General features: G+C 33.2%; 2 protein-coding genes across 3 annotated transcripts; one reads left to right on the top strand and one right to left on the bottom strand.

Moving 5' to 3' along the window:
* The first annotated feature begins 361 nt into the window (after nucleotides 1-361).
* On the top strand, nucleotides 362-6,635 carry LOC142552947 (tRNA nucleotidyltransferase cca2-like). Of its 2 annotated transcripts, none has more exons than XM_075662882.1 (15): nucleotides 362-737; nucleotides 2,228-2,358; nucleotides 2,479-2,596; nucleotides 2,894-2,946; nucleotides 3,144-3,193; nucleotides 3,295-3,393; nucleotides 3,513-3,622; nucleotides 3,739-3,866; nucleotides 4,307-4,373; nucleotides 4,596-4,679; nucleotides 5,171-5,233; nucleotides 5,354-5,498; nucleotides 5,851-6,018; nucleotides 6,104-6,201; nucleotides 6,291-6,635. In XM_075662882.1, exons 1-15 carry the CDS (start codon nucleotides 366-368, stop codon nucleotides 6,393-6,395), a joined length of 1,791 nt encoding a protein of 596 aa, XP_075518997.1. In that variant the 5' UTR covers nucleotides 362-365; the 3' UTR covers nucleotides 6,396-6,635. The 2 variants fall into 2 exon arrangements, with proteins under 2 accessions (XP_075518997.1, XP_075518996.1); XM_075662881.1 differs by having other exon boundaries at nucleotides 4,307-4,379.
* Nucleotides 6,636-15,372: 8,737 nt separating this feature from the next.
* LOC142552946 (phosphatidylinositol 4-phosphate 5-kinase 1-like) lies at nucleotides 15,373-19,686 on the bottom strand. The gene is made up of 8 exons (XM_075662880.1): nucleotides 18,086-19,686; nucleotides 17,799-17,963; nucleotides 17,435-17,600; nucleotides 17,115-17,225; nucleotides 16,829-17,022; nucleotides 16,612-16,742; nucleotides 16,430-16,523; nucleotides 15,373-16,064 (listed from the first exon to the last, which is right to left on the bottom strand). Exons 1-8 carry the CDS (start codon nucleotides 19,273-19,275, stop codon nucleotides 15,755-15,757), a joined length of 2,361 nt encoding a protein of 786 aa, XP_075518995.1. The 5' UTR covers nucleotides 19,276-19,686; the 3' UTR covers nucleotides 15,373-15,754.
* Between the last annotated feature and the right edge of the window lie 1,705 nt (nucleotides 19,687-21,391).

Below are 21,391 nucleotides of genomic sequence, written 5' to 3'. Positions count from 1 at the left end.
TATTGTTGAAGTAATATTAGTATATATATGTAACTGAATTATTGAATCAATATTCAGCCGATATTTAAAGCTATTGACGAACGGTAGATAACGATTTAATTTACATAGTTCCGAGATGATGACGATAAATTTGACTCATTCCGTTGCTTTTTTAGATTATTTGAAGTTACGATGAGAACTATAATAAAGATTTAATATCCATGAAATGTCCATGAAAATTTTCAAGCAAAAAAGGTCCCGACACGCCATATCATCCCTAATTAGGATTTTTTTAAATATATATTTATATATATATATAATATTATGCGTTTTTGTTTTTATAATATGATAATGTATATAGGTAAAAATAATAATGAAGAAATTCAATGAAAGTGCCAAATCCCCACCTTCTCACATTTTCTTACCAGACCCCTAAACCACTCTTCTTCTGCCCAAACCCTTTCCGTTTCCCCTCTCTTGCTTTCTGCCCCAGTGTTGTTCCAAGCTCTAATAATTTCACCTGCTGCCGATTTTTACGTCTTTGTAACCATTATTTTTATCGCAGATTCTGCATGGGTGCTTGTATAAAAGTCACTGCGACGGAGACCATGGGTTCTTTGCCGCCATCCGTTCTTGTAAATGACCGAATTGTTCTGACGGATAAGGAGAATCAAATATTCGATCTTCTACTTCAAGTTTCCGTTCACTTTAATCTTAATACTGAGCTTCGGGTTGCTGGAGGCTGGGTTCGTGATAAGGTTCGTAACCTTTTGTTGTTCCTCTGTCCTTCCATCCTTCTTTTTTTGGTTTTCCTCCCTTATATGAAGTTGGTTTGTAGCAGAATTCAAAATAAATGTAATCCGGTATCTTGTTTTGTCCAGTTAGTACATTTCTTTTCTTTTGGTGCCAAATGTTTTGGAAAAATTTGATCTTTTTTATATTAAATGTCAGGCGGTTGTTCTTGAGTTAGTTTATGAATGGATTGAAGATTTGTTTAAAGAAATCACTATATCCGGTAGGCAGAGGAATTTGGTTTTAGCTTTTTTGGTGAATTTTGGGCTACAGTTCAGGACACCAGATACGACTTTCGAAACAACAATGACGATAACCATATGGGATACTATACGAGGTTGCCTTTTGTGTGAGTCCATACATATACGCGTATATATTTTGTTTGGTTGAATTTTGTGATTTGTTACTGTCTGACCTGGAATTAGGAAGTGCTTAAGCATGATAAAGTATCCCAACTCAGAGGTATAATGACTTAAGACCGCATGTCTGCTGCAAGAGTGTGTTTACCTCACGAATTATCCTATTGTCCTTCAAATCTTTATCCACTTAATTTCATGTCTTTCAAAAACTGCAACGTCAATGCAGATAATAAACTTTACATCACTCGAACTTTGTGAGCGTATTTGCATATCCATCTGTGCAGTCAAGAGATAGCTCCTGCAGGGGAGCTTGTACAAAAGTCAAACTTTAAATCTTGGAAGGGTACAGTGTAAAGCTAATTTTTTTGTTACATAAATATTTGTGGTAGATAAATTATTGTGTACTTTTCCCTTGAGATGGTGCATTTTTTTGACGTGGGTAAATATTGTAATTAATGTTCTAATATATAGAAAATATACAACTGTACCACTTTTCTGATGACAATTTTTTAGGTTAAATGCTGACGACTCAATAAAATCTTATGTGATAATGTTATAAATTATATATAAAATTGATGTTTATCTGATTAATAATTTGGAGTTTAGCATGTTAAAACTTTGAAACACATATGTATTTGGTTGTAATTGTTTTGATGGTGATGGATATTGATGAAATTATATGTTTGGGAAAAATAATGATTGGTTTTATTTTGGAAAATTAAACATATATTTGGGGAAATGAATTCAGATTGTAAGAATATTTTTGTAAGTTATAGTTTTAACTTTTTTTCAAAATGAATCGAAAAAAATGGGAATGGTAAATAGTCCTCTGGTTTCATAATCACATGATAATGGCACATCCACTTACCTACACTGAATAATTCATTAAACATCACCATTTTGCTTTTTATCCAATCAAATCAAAGTATCTATCTCTTTAGAAATAATTGTTTAATTATTTATCATCTAACCATGCATCACAGATTTAAATTAAAGAAGCGTGATGTTTTGCATAGAACTCTAAGATGGTTACCCAACGTTTCTCTCTCTTTGTTAAATTCATATGCATACTCTCAGTCTCATTCTTCTTACTGTAGCTTTTAGGGAAAGAGTGTTATGATATCGATATCGCTCTTGAGAATATGGTGGGAAAGGAGTTTTGTGACAAAGTAAACGAATATTTATATGCTTCTGGGGAAGAAACAAAAGGAGTTGGCTTGATTCTGAGGTACACTCTGTGCTTTTACCTTTCTACTAATTGATGATCTTGTCTAAATCTTTAAAGTCTGTAAAACAGCATTCCTTGAAAAAATAGCATAGATATTTGCTAATTATCCCTCTTTTCTAGCAATCCGGATCAGTCAAAACATTTGGAAACAGCAAGGATGCACCTCTTTGATGTGTGGATTGATTTTGTCAACTTAAGATCTGAAGAATACACCAACAATAGCCGTATTCCAACAATGGTAAGTGCATTAATGATCTTCCACTCAGTTTATCAAATGAATCTTGTATTAAATCAGGGAAACATGCTTGATGAATGAACCACAACTTAGAATTAGGAACCTATGCTCAAATGTGGGCATTTATATGAATGGGCTGGATATCGGAGTCCTGGAGATTTTTTGCTGGGCATGTTTAGGTTAGAAGATCGCTAGAGAAATTGTAGACACCATTTTGCGATCATCAACCGCTACAAGGCCTTATTTGGTGATCTTCAAAATTATAGATTTTGAAATTTTTTCATAACAATGTTTTTGCAGGAGTTTGGCTCTGCTCAACAGGATGCTTATAGGAGGGATTTGACCATCAACAGGTACTTTTCTTTTATATTCATATTTATGTGAGAACTCAGGATTGTAATTTGTAGAGATAGGGCAAATGCCACAAATATAGGATGTACAAGTACTTGTGTATCTGTGATGTTATTGAAGGTGAGCTATCTATATTGTTTCAATTTCAAATAATTGAACTGCTTTAAAATAGATCATTAATAAACTTGCTCTTTAACAGCATGTTCTTCAACATTAACACGAGCTCAGTCGAAGACTTCACAGGAAGAGGTGGCGCACATTTATGGTTTCTATAAATACCGGTTTTAATTGTCATATCATGTCATATGCTCTCCTTTTGTTTCTAACTTAATTAGTATTTTTTTTTACAGGCATTCCAGACTTGAAATCAGGAAAAATAATGACCCCATCTGCTCCAAAGGAAACCTTTTTGGATGATCCCCTTCGAGTTCTTCGCGCAATTCGATTTGGTAGTTCACTGAAAACCTCTTTTTCCATGTTCTGTTTTTTTATGGAGTAGATTTCAAGCATGCCATAAAAAAGAAATTACAGAATTCTGTAAGTTCAACCTGATCCGAGTGAATTTCAGGTGCAAGGTTTGGATTTGTCCTAGATGAAGAACTGAAGATAGCTGCTATGGATGATGAAGTAAAAACTGCTATCATTGGTAAAATTAGCAGAGAGCGTGTTGGTCACGAGGTATCTTTTACTGTTTTTCGATAATTCTGTGGTGGGGATAAGTTTTCAGTCCATCTATTGACCTTGATTCCTAAGTCATGATTATGTGTTGATTTTTCGTATCTTTCATCTTCTAGATTGATCTCATGATGTCTGGCAATCGGCCTGTGGATGCAATGAGCTACATTTCTGAGCTGCAGTTATTTTGGTCTGTATTCAGTCTTCCTCCTGAGATTGAACCTCCAAAACTGGATGGATGTGAAAGGTTTTTTACTTTCCTTGTAATTGTATCAGTCCTTTTCTGATTGAATTTCCTTTGTTGGAACAACACTTGTAGGATTTTAATTAGTTTTTTGCACAGCCAATTGACTTGGAAATGATTTTCTGATTTGGATGTCCAATTTGGCTCAGCAACATTGTATTGTTGGTATTAATAGTAGATTCATGCTGTAATCTCTCTCCCTCTCACACACTCTTAGACAAATAATACTATCTAGACGTGCAAATATGACAATCAATTTCTTACAGAATGTCTTGTTTTATTTCCTGAGTACCCATTTTGTTACACAGGAATGGTAGTGTTCCTAGTTGGTGTGTGCGCGTGCTTCCTTGTGATCATATTTTTTTTTTTTATGAGTCGCTTCTTATGGTGTGTTACTTCCAATTGCACCTTCGTAATTGTTATATTTTATTTTATTTCACCAGGCTTTGTGTTGCTTACATGGATGCCTCGTGGAGGTTATTGCAGTTAATAGGGTGCTCCTCGATCACTGTGAGTGTTGAATCACGCATTTGTGATACATTGTTATTTGTATGATATGGAAAAGATATGCACTATATGTAAGTTGCTTAGAAGTAATTGTGAGCGGGCATAAATTTGAATGTCCAAGCTTGTAATATCTGTATGGAGATAAATTCAGATTCAATGTACTCTATATCTGTATGGAGATGAATTATAAGACTTCCATAATATCTGTTTTTTTGTGTTTTTTAGATTGTTCAAATGAGGCTCTCATTATATGCTGCTCTGCTTCTTCCATTGAGGAAGGCTGTTTATCGAGACAAGAAAGGTAAACAGGTAAAATAAGTTGTCAACTTTATCTAACACCATTTTGGCGAATTTGTATGATTGAATTTATTTTTGGTGTATGTCACTGAAGTGGCATAAGTCTATGCATCCAGTTGATGGCACGATTCATATATCTTCTAGATTTAACTTTTCATCTCCAATATTTTCATTTGATCACCAATAATTGCATGTAATCGCATTAGATTACCAAATGATAGGCTCCAAATGTTTCACTCAGATATCCACTTATTTATGGGTTGATAGACCTTTTTTAATACTTTTGTCATTTCATTCCTCTCTTCTTCTGTTTTACTTAATAATAATTACCAAATGATAGGCTCCAGGTGTTTCACTCTGATGTTCACTCGTATTTTGAATTCTTCTGCTTGGAAACCAAATTATTTCTCGACAGAAATAGCATTTCAAACTAATATATGAATATGAAGTGTTGGTTGATTTCTTTCCACATTTGTGTGCTAACTATGCATGATTTTCGACAGGTTCCGGTTGCAAGATACATTTTTGGCACTTCTCTAAAGTTGAAGTCTAGTGATGCAGAAACAGTATGCTTCATCGTAAACCTCTAGTTTTCATGTTCCGAAGCCTTTTGGAAAGATGCTTTTCCCTTTATTTTAGCAACAAATTGATGATCCATGACTAATATAAATAACAACATGCTGCAGGTGATAAGCTTACACCAAGCGGTGGAAAAGTTTTTATCCTTGATTCCTTTGATCCTGTTAGACAAAAATTTACAAATTCTTGAAGTTGAATGGGAAAAAGAAATTATCGATGTGCCAGTCATGGCAGAACTTAGAGTATTAGCAGGTAAAACGATCTTACTTTCCGCATACCCAATCCAATGTGACAACTTTGAGCTTACCTATTGACCTCGCTGATTTGTTTACTATGAAGAAGTGAATTTATATAGTCGCTTACAACCACGATCTTATATTGAACTTTATAATCTTTTCAAATGCATGCCAAGGTTTTGGAGGTGAAAAATGGGCTCCAATATCTTGGCTGGGCGTATCTAATCTAATTAATCATGTGTGGTACTTTGTAAAATTGAGCCGACTTGAATACTTAACCCCCACATTTGTGCAACCAACTATGCATTTATAGCAAACAAGGTGACTTCTGACTCTGTGTCGACTAACTATTTTATTCACATTCTTAGGACTGCTTCTTCGAGAAATTAAAGAGTTTTGGCGAACCGCGCTGGTCCTTTCAATCCTCTTATATCCTACAGATTTAGGTTTGGCTGGAAATACATCCAGAGTGGTTGCCGAATTGACCAACAGAAGGAAACTATTTAACGGCGTTGAGAATGCAATTATGGAACTAGGTATCAAACTTATCCGTCATTACGTGTATAATAGGTGCATGCCAGTAACCCTTAATCTATGAGTTCCAATTTTCATGCAACTAAGGTCTAGAGAAAGTCTGGGAACTGAAACCGCTGGTAAACGGTAAGGATATCATGAGCATCTTGCAGCTTAAATCCGGCGGACCAGTGGTTAAAGAATGGGTACGTGTCTCTATCGCCTAGTATTAAATACCATGATACCACTCGTAATATCTCAACCAACGTATTGGTTTTGTCATCTTTCTCTACAGCAACAAAAGCTGCTCGAGTGGCAGCTCGCGCACCCCTCGGGATCTTCAGAGGAATGCATTGATTGGATGAAACAATCTCAAGCAAAACGCCTGAGGATGGAGTAACTCAGTTCACATATGTGTTACTTTTTACTTGAGTAAATAGCTATGATTTTCTTGATAGACTATCAATAGAAATGCTCAGCCTTGTGGTTAGTAGAAATAGGCGACACCTTTGATGAAGGGGCAATTCTTTGTCTAGAAATGACCGATGGTAGGAGATCGTACTTGATTCGAGCATGAAGGATAAGTTATTACACGTTTGTAATGCGCCAACTCCATTCGAAACATACCAATTATTATATATACATCATTTTGTATCATCAAAATGTCTTCTTTGCCTAACAAGATCTTTTCGAAAAATTTATATGAAAACGTAGTTTTTAGTTCCCATGCCTTTTGTTATTTCTTGAAAAAGAAATTATTTTATTATAACATCGAAAAAGAAAAATCATTTCCATGACTATTTTTGGAATTTAAGTTTTTCAATACAGATCGAGTTTTTATTATCCAAACTAGTGCAATGTTTCGAATATCAGGGCCGAAACCAGGGGGCATTTCGTTGAGGCCATTCAGTGTAAGTAACCCACTAATAGTTGGACTTTCATCAAAGTTTTGCCGAATATATTTGCTCAATAGCATGGCAGACAAGGCTTTAATTGTTTTTTGTCAGGAAAATTTCAACCAACCCCTCGGGATAAAATCCTAAAATTGCATCAAAAGATGAACATTTTTGCTCACACGTGAGATTACTGAGAAAAATACAGACTGTCAGACAATATCCTGAAACTAACATCTCATTTTTCGTTTCTATTACACCAAAAGGAAGTTTACAAAAATGTTTAAAAAGAAACAGCAAATTAGTGAAGAGATGGTTGGAGATTGTCTCCCTTTATCGGATCTTTAAAGGGATACCAACTCTTTCAATTTAAAGCATGAATCATTACTTCCTCAAACCAAAAAAGGGGGGGATAAATCATTACAGTGTTGTCACATTGTTGAATAAAAAACAGTAAGCATATTTATTTAAGAAGAACAACAACATAAGAAGCCAACCATCAAATGAATTTGAATATATTTAATCTAAATTATCAAAGTCACATCTATCCATTATTTACTTGGCCGACAAAAAGTTTATAGAAAAAAAATTTGCCCACGAACTTGATTGTGGTTTAAGAAGTGAACACCTCCCAATGATAATTATGTCTGTGGAAACAATCAATTCCAGACCACAAGATTTGAGACATGTTGTCCCATTATTCTACAAGTTTAATATCAATACGATATAATCTTAGTGTAAATGGACATTAAATTTTATATATCTATATGAGTGGGTTAGAAAAAATGTTCGAGGAAGACACCAAAATTTCTTCCCTTTTTACCCTCCTCTTCAACACCACCTATAATAATTCCAACTACGTCAATCATACGTCTAAAATCTTCCCAAAAAATGGAAGCCCTAACCGTATCAACACATTTGAAAACTTCTCAATTTAAAAAAATCTTACGGTTATTATTTTTAACGCAAAAAATCTTTCTTTTTTCTACCATAATATTATTATTATTTTTATTGAAATTAAGTTTAATAGAAAAATAGATTTTTTGTCATACAACAATGTGTACAAACATTATTAAATGTTATGTTACACGTAACGCGTATGCCTCATCCGCTAGTATATATATACATGAATAAAAGTAATAATTAATAAGATACTTCAAGCTATAATAATTAATCATGAGTAAGATGTATAACAGTTGTTTGTTGGCAAATAAGAGTACACCATCATGAGAAATCTCTTCCAACTTTTGGCAAGATTGGATGGAGCTATGAACCATGGACTTATTTGCTCTTAATAGGTCTTTTGTGAGACGGTCTCACGAATCTTTATCTGTGAGACGGGTCAATCCTATCGATATTCACAATAAAAAGTAATATTATTAACATAAAAAATAATACTTTTTCATTAATGACTCAAATAAGATATCTGTCTCACAAAATATGACCCGTGAGATCGTCTCACACAAGTTTTTGCCTAAAAATTAAATTTTTATTTTATTTTGTTAGTGAGAATACATAATTTTTTTTTTGTATCTAGGTATTTGTATTATGTATTAAATTATATGATGATGTAGTTGAAATTTCTCAAACCCTTTGTGAATATTTATATGATTAATTAATTAATTAATTTTTGTTACCGATAAATATCTCTTTATTGGGAAAATAGTTTTATTATAGAAAGGCAAGTCATGGATTAATAACTTTGTGTAATAATGTTGAAAAGGCCCATATAAAAGCTATGGAACCATGAATTCAGGATGCATTGTCTACCATATAATACATTCCTTGCATCAAAATGAACGTCTTCCCAACATCATCATTTAATTAGGCCTACCATTAATGCACCAATTCAATACATACATACATACATACACTCACACCATCATATATAATATATATCATGAAGATGGAGGGGAATCAAGAATTTTAAGCTTTTTATAATATACAATGAGCTAAAATAAATCCGTTGATCATCAACTTAAAGGGCAAAAAGATTTGTCACAAACAAAAACATACATCCTAATAACCTCGGATAGCCGATCCGACTTGATTCCACCACGAGCCGCCTACGGATCCGAGTCCATTCGGGGGGTTGGGCTTAGCCCATATCTAATACAAGTAAATGGGCAAAGGACCAACACCAAACCGGAGCTTAGTTAAATTTTTTATTACATCATATGCATGCGCGCGCGCGCACATATATATACATTAACGAAACAATTATCTATGAAATTTACCAAAAAAATAATAATTTAATTTAATATATGACGTATATATTGCGTAATCAATGTGGAAAGTATGGCACCAATCACCATATTTGGTTATTGATATTACAGGCATGTGCTGTGGACACCAATTTGAAATTTTTGATGTTATTTATTCAATGAAAGCGAAAAGATTCAAAAGCTAAAAACTTAGGCTTAAATTCTTTTTTCCTTTTTTCGAATGTGATGAAATATGTGAGCCAAAATAAATATAACGATAGGACTGCAACAATTAAGCAAGACCTGATTTATGTATGTCTTGTCCCTGTCCATTTATAGGCTTTGGAACATGTAAATTGGTCCCAGAAAATAAAGGCCAATTGCATCAGATTACAGCTTTTGCACAAGGTGAGTGTTATATTCTGAGTGACTGATTTTAAAAGAGAGAACTTTGAATGAATACCTTTTGTTTTTTTAGATAACATGATGTGTAATTTATTTATGTCTTAATTTTTTTTCTTCAATTTGTCAGAACCACACAGGTCTTAATTTCATAATATCTGTCTCGAATTTATGGACTTGTTAGTTTGTTCAGATAGATTAAAAAAATTATTGGAAAAATAATGTTTACAAACACACTTCATATGTTGTTCTTATTTAATTCATTTTTATTCAAAAAATGGTAGCACATTTTTTAAAACTAGTTAACAAGGATATATTGTTAAAAAAACCAAAAAATATATATCACTAAATTTAAAAATAAGACTATAGATTTGAAACAAACGAAAAATAAAAAGAACTTAAATAATTGCGAAATGTGCAATAATAAATTTAGTAAGCCTCTTGTGAGACGATCTAACGGCTCTTTATCTGTGATAATAGTCAATCATATTCATATGGATGATTCAAATAAGAGATCTGTCTCACAAAATTGACTCACAAAATCGTTTCACAAAAAAATTTGTTTCATAAATTTGAGATTAAAACAATATTGGCCAAACAGCACAGGACTCGATGCAGGCAGGGCCGTGCTTATTAAGAGGCAAATGAGTCCAATGACTAAGGCTCATCTCTTTTTTGGGGCCCAAAAATTTAAAAAAAATTATTATATATAATACTAGTTACTAGATAGCCCAAAACCAAGTATATATTAAATGGAACTTGCTTAGCCTGTTATCGATTTATTCCTCAATCTTCCCCAATATTCATCTGCAGACAAGCCCTAATCGACTCCAGTCGTTGCGTCGTCTCTAGGTTTGATTGAAAGACTCGTGAGGAGCTGTAAGTCTATTTTCTCGCATTTGCTTTGTTCGGGCTTCTAATTTTTTATTGTAGTTTTTTACTTTCTTCGGGGCTTTATGTGGTATCTATAATCTACGCTTTTGACTGAAATTTTGGTGGATGTAATGCTTATCCGGCTTTCGATGTGTAATGTATTTTCTGTTTTAATTCAAAGTATTTTTTCTCGAAATTTTGGTCACGAGTCTTTCTCAGACTCTGTTGTCTCTGTTTGCTTATGTTTTATGTTTCGCCCCACGTATGACAAGTTCTCTTTCTTCGTACGAGCTATTTGTCTGCCTCTGTATTTACTTTCCTGGTAGTTTCCATATGTATATGAAAAAGGTTAAACTGCTTCATATTTACCTTCTAACAAAGGATCCCTGATTATTGGATTTTTGTGGAACGTATTCTATTCCTGTTATTGCAGCACAGTACAACTGTAGCAAACTTGTGTGTGTCCGTAAATAATACTTGATATCTAGTATGCGTGGCACCAAAAAATTTACAAGCATATCACGCGATTACAATTTAGGATTAATAATGTATTTGTATGATATTTTTTCTCGAATCTCTATGTAGCAATAACAGTAATATGACAATAAGTACGTAAATAAATAGATAGATTGGGATGGTGTAAATGAATTGCTCCCATAAAAAAATAAGTGGATTGTATTTGAATTCTTTGTCATTTATTTATTAAATTGTTCATTGAATTAAGTGCAGAGCGAAGTTTCTCAAAGTTAAAGCTCATCAAAACTTTTATCCGATCAACCATGTCACAAAAAAGATTGAATGGATTGACTATGTTATCGATTGAGAAAGAAATTACTGAACAACTTGATTATACAAACTTGATTAGTATTTTTAACTTTAAATTTGTTAGGCGGGCTGTTTTTTAGTTATCATTTTGAACATGTTTGATATTTTTATTCATTTAGTTTTTTATATTGTCTTTGACGTATTGATTTAATTTGAAAAATTGCTATGAAACTAAAAAAAATATGAATACACATTATGATTCAAATGCATGTTTTTAAAAATTAGAGGATCTGCCCTTGGATGCAGGAATCGCTGAATAAATTGAGTAATATATAAAATTTATGCAACTAAAATAACATTGGAATTTGGTGGCAATATGATTCAATTCAATACTTATGTCCGTCGTGTCTAAGTAAAAACCTAAATATTTAATTATCAATGATACGAAACTTAACCACTTGGCGTAAGTCGAACAGTGCAAAAGGAGAAGCTGTAATAAATATTTAATATAAAATCCAATATTTCTTTTATTTAAGTATTTTGTATGCTTTTTGGCATACATCCATCTATATTAAATATAGAATTTTTCTGTTCATCTGTCGAAATTTTATTACTTTCCAAATGTCTTTGTCATGATTTGTTATTATCGATAATAATATTTAAATTTTTTTATACAAATATTTAATTGAGCATAAATACAATATTGACAATTATTTGATAAGAAAAATAACCCAAGTTAGTCTTCGTGGAGTAGTTGAGATTTTTCATTTGTTTAATTCGATTAATTTGACCACGTTAATTTTTAAATATTCGTCATTACTTTTTTTAAAAAAAAAAATAGTACGTAATTTTTGCTTAAATAATTGATTTGAAATATGTAACAAATTATAAATTTATTTTCTTAAGATAAATGTAAACTAATGAAAGCCTAAATTACATCTCACCGATGACGTTCGTTTTAACTCCACGTATTAAAAAAAGGAAGATATTTTATATATGGTGGCTTTTAAAAACTGATTATAATTTTAAATAAACAAATTTAATTTTTTTTAACCGACCAAATAAAATTGATCGGGGTGGGAGTTGTCTGCAAAATTTGTAGTTGACGTGTGTCCCAAATATTTAAATAACTTATTTTTTAGGGGGCAAAGTATAAAATATTGTTGACCTAAACTCTGTGAGTGAGTGCATGCATGTTGTCCAAAAAAAGAAGCAATAATCTATGAGAATTTTAGGTTATAAGAAAATAAATAATTTATAAGGATAAGAGGGAGATTTGTAAATACACGACTCTCAACTGGATTTTTTTTTTAAAAAAATAAATAATATATTATTCTTCGAAAGAATAATATTGTATCGTCCATTTTATATAGTTTTTTTAAAATAATATTAATAATTAAATTATAGTAAATTATATGTGATAATGAAAAGCTGAACAAGCGCACTTCTTATAATGTGGCACTTTATTTATTTCAAATCTGCAAATTAATTTAAAAAACGAAATGAGAAAATATTCTTCTTCTTTTTTTATTTTTGCTTTCATATATGGAAGTGTTCGTGTCAAGAAATTGGAAGGGCTTCCTTGTTTTGAGAATAAATACCCTTCAACTTTCTTTTCTTTTCTTTTCTTTTTTTGGGAGAAAGACCTACATTAATATTAAATATTTGATTTTCTTATAATCAAATTTAAATAGAAAATGACTAAGCTTCCACTAAGATAAATTCCAAACAATGCGTTACACTTGTTAATTCATGTTCGATTTCTATATATGACAACACTTTTTCAATGGCCAAATTTTTATATATAATATAGATATTTCTATTGCATTAATATGTCCTAAGAAATGTCTTATTATACCATCCAAGCTAAGGATAAAAAAATTATGTGAACTCGGTGGAGAATTCGATACCCGATTGGAACGAAGGAGGAAGAAAAAAATATGGAGGAAATTTTTTTATCCGATTAAATAAATGAGTAATTGAATCGAATATGAAAAATTTCGGGTATGGAGATTTAGGCAGGTCTTGAAGAATCCTACTATACCCGACCTGATTATCTGATTAAATTAATATATATATATATATATATATATATATATGTATGATTTTTTGGGCGTGATGTTAATTATAATGTGTTTTGATGAATGATATTAATTAGATTGAATGGAGAAAATTATTAATATTGAGTTGATGTTATTTTTTGTAGGATAATGATTTTATGATAAATTGTGTTGTAATATTTTGTTATTTATTCTATAATGTTCAGTTTGCTAATTTTATATTTTGTTTTTTTCTTATTTCTCTCAAACATTAGTGAATATATACGTAGCTTACTTGAAATAATTCAAATTTAAAAAAATTCAATTATATATGATAACATGATATTTGGATATTGTATGAATATTCAATCGTCCTACAAGGATGATGAAATTAAATACACGATGAGTATATGGATGATGACGGAGATGGATGATATAAAATTATACTAAAATCCGATCTATTGTCATCTCTAACCGAAGCGAGCTACGACTTTTTTTTCTCTCTCCATCAAAATCTAACTGATTAATTATATTTTGATTCGATGATGTTGCGGAAGAGAAAATAATAAGATGTAGGAGCTAATAATAATATTTTGACGCCTTTTTTAAGCTAAGATCAAAACATGATATCGTATAAAATTAACTACTATTATTTTTAAATGTACATATGTAAATATAATGAGATACATCGTTTCCGTAATAAGCACACGTATGTCAAAGTTATGTCAATCGTTATCCTTTATTTGTTTAACTACAATTATAAGGTACATAAGCAAATATTAAATTGCATGATTTATTTCACAAGTGAAATGTGCCAATGTACTCAAAATTTGATAAATGATCGAATAAATAATATGTTAGAAATCTATGATTTTTTAATTAAATCCTATTTTTTAAAAAAAAAAAAAACACACACACACACATATATAATTTAATTTAGAATAGAAATCATATTTAATTAATATGATTTAAAAGTGGGAGTTGATTCGACATTTTCGTATTTATGATCAAACTTCATATATTAAATAAAGAAAATAATTTAAGGTATTCTCATTTTTATGATAGAATTTCATATATTAATATGGTTTTATATAAAAAAGCATTCTTTTCTAGTTATTTTTTTAAAAAAAAAAAACAAACGCATTCTTTTATTTTTCATCACATTACAAAAATTTTAACATTCCCTCAAGATGGTATGTTAATAAAAATTTATAGGGAGTAAAATGGTTAACTAGTCGGACAACAAAACATTGCTACATTAATAATCAGAATAAATGAGAACTTAATTCCTCGAGAAAAATTAGTTTACCAATAGTGTTTTAAAAAATAGTTTCGGATGAATAATTTAGTAAATTTTAGATTAAGTATGTATTAAATTTAATGATGGCAGATGCAAATCACCAAATTGATATAATTAATAATAAAAAATTAATTAATTAGTGCTATCTACATTTTTTTTTTCATGAAATCCTCTGCTCTACTAGCTCGAACAAACTCCGTTTGTACGAATTATTAAAAATTAAACGCATCAAACATTATTTATAAACAAAATACAATAAATCATACACAAAACATTCTTTTCATATATTTTTTTTTTAAAAAAAATCAAACATCATAAAAGATTGAAGCAATTTATTATTTATTATTTTATTAAAATATATATGAATCGAATGTTTTGTGTGTGATTTATTGCATTTTGTTTATATCTAATGTTTAGTATATTTAATTTTTAATAACTCGTGAAATAAGATTTGTTCGAACAAAATATAATATTGTTTAAAAGGTATGTGACATCTCCTCCTTCGTCTTGGTGATACAAATTTTATGTTTACCTCCTTGACTCATCAATTTTTTTTCAAAAAGAAGGAAACAATTATTTTAAATTTCCAAGTAGAAAAGAACAATGGCGCATCTTTCACATTGCTTTCTCTTCTTTTCATGTGCGTAACCATCTCCCCCACTTCCTCTCTCCCAATCTTTCCCTTTTTATGATTTAGATTTTCTCAAAAAAAACCCAAAAATATATATATATTTCTGCTGATTTTTTTTAAATTTTATGCAACATAAGACAATATGATTAGCGTCAACGAATTGAAAATAGGAACATTATTTGTTTAAGAACACAAAATCTACATATAAATACGTGTCATCAAATATACCAAAGTTATACTTAAATACTATAAAAAAAAAAAATAAGAATATGGTTCCCCAAAAAATGAGACTTTTGTAAGCATATGATAACTTTTTCTCCTATAGCTGCTATACAATCATTATTCAAATCCCCTAATCTCCTGTAATTCGAATTTCTTTATTGGGGAAACACTGGCTATTTTTAATAATTTAAAATCTTCACCAAAAATCACTAAAAAATATACACCACCCTCCCTGTCTATGTACATAATTCATCCCCGAAAACCCATGATGCCCTTGGCTCCAAGGGTGCGTGTGACATATGAATGGCACTGCTACAGGCAAAACAAGCAGAACCATCTCCAAGAACTCGAATTTTATGCTTGTAACATTCCCACATGAGATTCTATCAAAATCTTCTTGGACTCGTTTTGAAGTATCTTCTTGGTGTTGTTATCTATCCTCGATGAATGTTCTTTGAACAAAATCTCTAAATCTTTTGGAATAAAGTTTTGGACCAACAGCAGAGATTGAGATAGGATCAACCTGTAAGGATTTGTAGGCATGCTCGAGTTTCTTGCTGATGTCGTAGTCTTGTAGAATGTCGATTATACCAAAGTATAGGATTACTTCACAGGTTTCACCGCTGCAACGAGGTTTCAAATTGCCAGATCCACCTGGCATGTACTGATCAAAATCACTCCTTCGAGCCACTCGCTCTGCTCGTGCAGGCATGTTGGCACCGAGTCTGATCAATGGTTTCCTGATCAAGCGCAAATGCAAATCCTAACTCAGAACGTAATAAAGAACATGAATATCACAAATATTTGTCTATTGACATTTATCTCACTTGGACAGGGTATATATCCTTGGAATCATCTCATTCAAATAAAGGCAATAATCAACAACAATTTCAAAGAACATAGCCAGGCTCTCAAACGGCTCCTCAGTTCTTTCAACGGCAATGAGCAGAATAATCAATAAGCCTAAAGCAGATTCGATTATAACTAAGAAAACAAAAGAAAGTTGCTTCAACTAAATCCACGCAACTGAAGAACTTCTATCGAAAACCGGATCCACAAAAAAATAAGCCCAAACAGACAGATTATAACATGGCAAGGACCATACCTGCCAGCTAAAATCCGATCCATGTCCTGTAGTTCAGCTTCTAGGAAACGAAAGCCTCGCAAGAATTTTTCATTCTGATACGAATCATTATTTTCTGCAAAAAAATAAGATATTTTATAAGAACTCGCCATGCCTTTTAGCAATACTGATTTAATGTATTACTTATTATGGTGAAAGATAACCTGTACGCAACAAAAAAGGCGACAGACCAATCTTGTCTCGAGTACTATCATCGCGAAAATGAAGACCGACTAAAAGACTGTAATCCATGATCCTCTCGGCTTCCAAGAATTCACAATCACGATCTATTTGTCTGTCGACATGAATAAGTAAATTAGGAAAATATCACATAATAAAATAGAAAAACATAAGGCTATCAGGAGATGCGCCAAAACTCACTTCATTAGTTCTTGGTACCAACTGGTTTGAAGCCTAAACACAAAGTTGAGATCAAGATCTTTAAGGGTTGTGGTTTCATCAATCTCTCCCTCAGGCTTCTGGGTACTGCGGCCATGGGATGATCCTTTCAAATCAAATCTTTTATGAATTCGATACATGGAGTAGAATAAATTTCCCATCACAATGAACCTTGTCTAATATAAAATGACAAAATATGAATTAGTTTGTGACAAGGAAGCAACTCAACACAAACAGGACGAGTGCATTTTTAACAAGGACCAAATACCTTGATGCCACCCACTGGTTTTACGCAATGGACACCAAAAAATTTGGTCACCAGAGAACTTTCATAGCGACAAACATGTCGATAATAATTTGGAAGCATCTTGATGAGAACCTAATGAAACGAATAGCCAAACTTTGTATTTCAGAAATATGAGTACTCAGTAGATAGCCTTATCAAATTGAAATAGTACTGAGAAATTTCAGCGGTGCAAGACAAACATCATGAAGAAAATTCAGAGCTTCAGCTTATGCTATCGAGCTTACACAAGATAGCATCATTCGAGATTAACAAATAGGTAGTCGCGTAGATAGCCAACTAACCTTGGCTTCTGATTTCTTGACTGTCTTTATCACAAACCGGTCATCCTGTGTTAAATAAAAGAAACTCCCACTTTTCCCAGGAGATGAAAGCTCTCTCAAGGCATTGGTACCGCAAACAGCTAACATATAATCTGCAGGATCAACTTGGAATAGCTCCCTTAGATGTCTGAGAAACCATTAAGTGATGATCATCGTATTAGAATGCAAAACTAGAACAAAACCATAATCGAGTCATCCAAAAGCTAATATAAATCATAAATTTACATACGCAGAAGACCAGAAACAAAATTCAACAGATACAGCAAATAAGTATTATGTTTACACATTTCTAGCAGACCGAGAAAAAAAGAAGATAAAGAGTTACCTAAACACCACAGGACAGTAATCCTTCCACCGGAACTCTGGTGATTGATGGGGTGGTGTAGTTTTTGATCCTTCTGCAGGAAACCTAGTCCAAAACTTCTCCTTAGGATCAAAATCACTGAGCTTGAGATCGGGCAATCTTGAGGCATCCTTTCCCACCGAATGCCTAACAAACAATAGCCAAACCAAATCAGCAAACATCATATTGAAAACAAACAGCTCATGAAATTTCCACACACAAATTTCAAAACACCAGTTTATATCCATCATCATTTGATCCATTCTTACCGAATGCCCAGTTGAAGATTAAGCATCAGATCATAATTCTTATGACCTTTCCCAATCATCTGTCCCGGCTTCTTCACTTCCCCACTAATAACACTAGGATTCTTCCTAAACTGCTTTTGCTGCTCCATCAAAAAGCCATCAGAGCACGAAGGCCGCAAAGTATCAATGATATCACAAGTTATATCTCCGCCCTCCCCTTCAGATTCCCAAATGCAAATTCTTGGAAAGGCCCTCTCCATCACACCACCATCAACGGAAGATGACCTTTTCTTCCCTGTACCTCCTCCAGGCACCACATTCAAGCTCTCCTCCCCAACCACCATCAACGGAGCCGGTAACTTATAACTAAAAAATCCCTTCAAACCTTCTTCATACACCGTATTCCGACGTTGAGAAGGGTAAAAAGTGCCGTTTAAGATTTGATTGTTACTCTCTTTTTTGCAAGAATCCTTACACCAACAACCAATGTAGCAAATCCCATCCGGCCAAGTGAAAACCCCATGTCCCTTAGGAACCCCATTTTCCCAATTCCCTTCATATCTATTCCCAATGTTCCAAATCAAAACACCCCTTCCATGGATCATCCCACTCTTCCACTCCCCATTATACTCGTTCCCATTTCTCCAAATATACCTCCCTTGCCCGTCCTGCAAATTCCTTCTCCACTGCCCCTCGTAATGGTCCCCATTAATATAGTGCTTCACTCCGTACCCGTGTTTTCGATCCGAGGACCAGGAACCCTTGTACATGTCGCCATCCGCACCGATAAAGGTGCCCACACCCTCCATTCGACCCGACTTGAATCCGCCTTCAAACGTTGCGCCTGACGGCCAAGAAAACTTCCCCTTACCACTGGCTTTCCCTTTTCTCCACTCCCCCTCGTACATGCACCCGTCTTTCCACAGATATTTACCCGATCCATGAGGAATGCTGTTAGAAAACGTTCCTATATACAGATCCCCGTTGGGAAGAAGCTTTTCGAGTGTGTCAGCTGCTGGTGAGGATGAAGTAGGCGTCACCCTACGGCAGCCGGCCTGTGATTTGCTCCTCGGGATGAGAACAACCGATCTTGGGGTAGTAGTCGTGGTAGTATCAATAACTTTTTCTTCACCGCCATCTTGAAATGTTTTCTTCTTCTCGTTATCTTCAAGTGATGCAACTGACTTTACAAACAACACTGGCTCGAGCATTTTCTTAGGAAAAAAAAGATAATCTTTACTTGGGTAAAGAATAATTCGCTGGACTATAGCCAGGAGATAGCACAAGACAGCTCCTTTAGCGTCTCTCCGGGCAGGCAGTTTCTTCGTTTGTTAGTCATATATCCTTTAAGGGCCGCAATAAATCATCTTGAAAAAATAAAAAGATAAACAGTGAGAACCCTTCTACGGTGATAGTAGATGGGAAGGAGGGAATCCAACGACAGATTAATTGAATGAATAAGAACAACACACCACTGAGACCAGCAAACGATGAAGGATAGAGGAGAATAGAAGAGAGAAAGAGAACGTGAAAAGTATGAATTCAAAGCGTTAACAATGTGTGAGAGATAAGGATTGCAGTGTGCGAGGTAGAAGGGAGGAAGGGAAGGGAAAACGTTGCCAAATTTAAAATTTATATTATTGTTTATATTTATATACATATACAAACAATCAAATACCATAAATAATTTATACGTGGCCTAATTTGCTTTTATTGTGTCGTCGACATAATAAGGTTTAATCAAACAATTAGAAAACTTTTAGACGAAAATTAAATTTTATCAGTCAAAATCAAACAATTAAAAAACATTTAGACGAAAAATTAAATTTTATCAACTTTGACTGATAAAACACCAAATACTCACGTATAAAAGTAAAAATTTGTGTGAGACGGTCTGACGGACCATATTTTGTGAGACAGATCTTTTATTTAAGTGTTTTATTAACTATCACATATAAAATGTTTACAAGTATTTTATTCGAACATATATATATATATAGGATAACTATAATAATCAACCTCCATCGTTGCCCTTTCTTGTGGTATGTTGAGTATGATCTTGAAATTGACAGAAATTAATTAGTGCGTATTGAATAATTCTAAGTCTTCTATGTCAATCGAATTCAATAAATATTTACAAAATTGGATTGGAAGGGCCCATTTTACCAAGATATAGTCGATGTTTTCCTTGCACTGATTAATCGCCGTGGCATGAACATTACAGACAGCCTTTTATCCATTTAAGAATCCGTATGTTTACTCTTTCTCTTATTTTAAAAATGAGATGGATTAGTTTATATGTTGTATCTTGTCTCACGTGGTTTAGAAAATAAATTCAAAATGATTTATACTAATTTTTTTTATAACAATTTGAGTCAAAGGTTACAAAGTAGTTGATATAGGTGTTTATTTTACACTTTGCGATTGTTTTAGCGTAAGCTCGAGACTTGGCCATGTCCATATATATTATAAAAGATAAAACATGGAACGCTGATTTCTACTTTTAACGGTCAATCATTTCCTCAAATGAAGGTAATTTCGAATTTTAAATCTGTTATGTGTGTGTATATATATATATATATTAATTGGGCTGTAAAAGGTCAAAAAAAAAGGGCTGGTTCCACGGTGTATAATGACCGCATAAGAGGAGAGTACCAAGAATGGTAAAGCAACACAAGCGAGAGGCTACACCTAGGCCATTCACAATCTAGGAAACTAATTGGATGATCAAGACATTAACACTCATGATTATGTTTGTTGGATAAATAAAAGGGAGTGAGAGTTGTCTTACCTTGAAATATTAGATAAACTTTGTCTCTCTTTTAAGCTGAGCTAAGGGTTTGGGCTCCAAGAGGTATCCGAAATATTTAGAAAGGGGAAGACGCACATAGGCTGTATCTCGGTGTAACAAGCGCGCGCCGCCGATCAGCGCGGCGCGGTCTTTTAATAATATTAATCTTTTTAGATCGAATTTATTTTATAAATTTTGTTAAATCCGGACATAAGCTCTCGCGCTGGTGTGCAACATTATGTGAGTGCCTGCACAGAACCACGTGCGCTGGCGCGCAAAGTATGTCGCCCCAGTGCGCTGGTTTGGAGCGAAAAAACACACCAGGTGCGCGTAAAGTATGCCGCCCCAGCACGCATCCTGCTACTTTGGAGCTGATGATAGAACCAGGCACGCTGGTGCGCACAAAGTATGCCGCCCCAGCGTGCCTCTCATTGTTTTAACACACCAAACAGTGTGTATGCGTCCTTTCTCAAGTTGTGTCTACTCCAGCCTAATGTTTGAACAAAACAATGTGCCCCTTCACTACTCGCAGAGAG

Source organism: Primulina tabacum, chromosome 8, assembly GCF_025594145.1.
Source record: "Primulina tabacum isolate GXHZ01 chromosome 8, ASM2559414v2, whole genome shotgun sequence".
Taxonomy (NCBI): Eukaryota; Viridiplantae; Streptophyta; class Magnoliopsida; order Lamiales; family Gesneriaceae; genus Primulina; species Primulina tabacum.
Note: the sequence above shows the minus strand (reverse complement) of the source record. Positions and strands in the feature narration are given on the sequence as shown.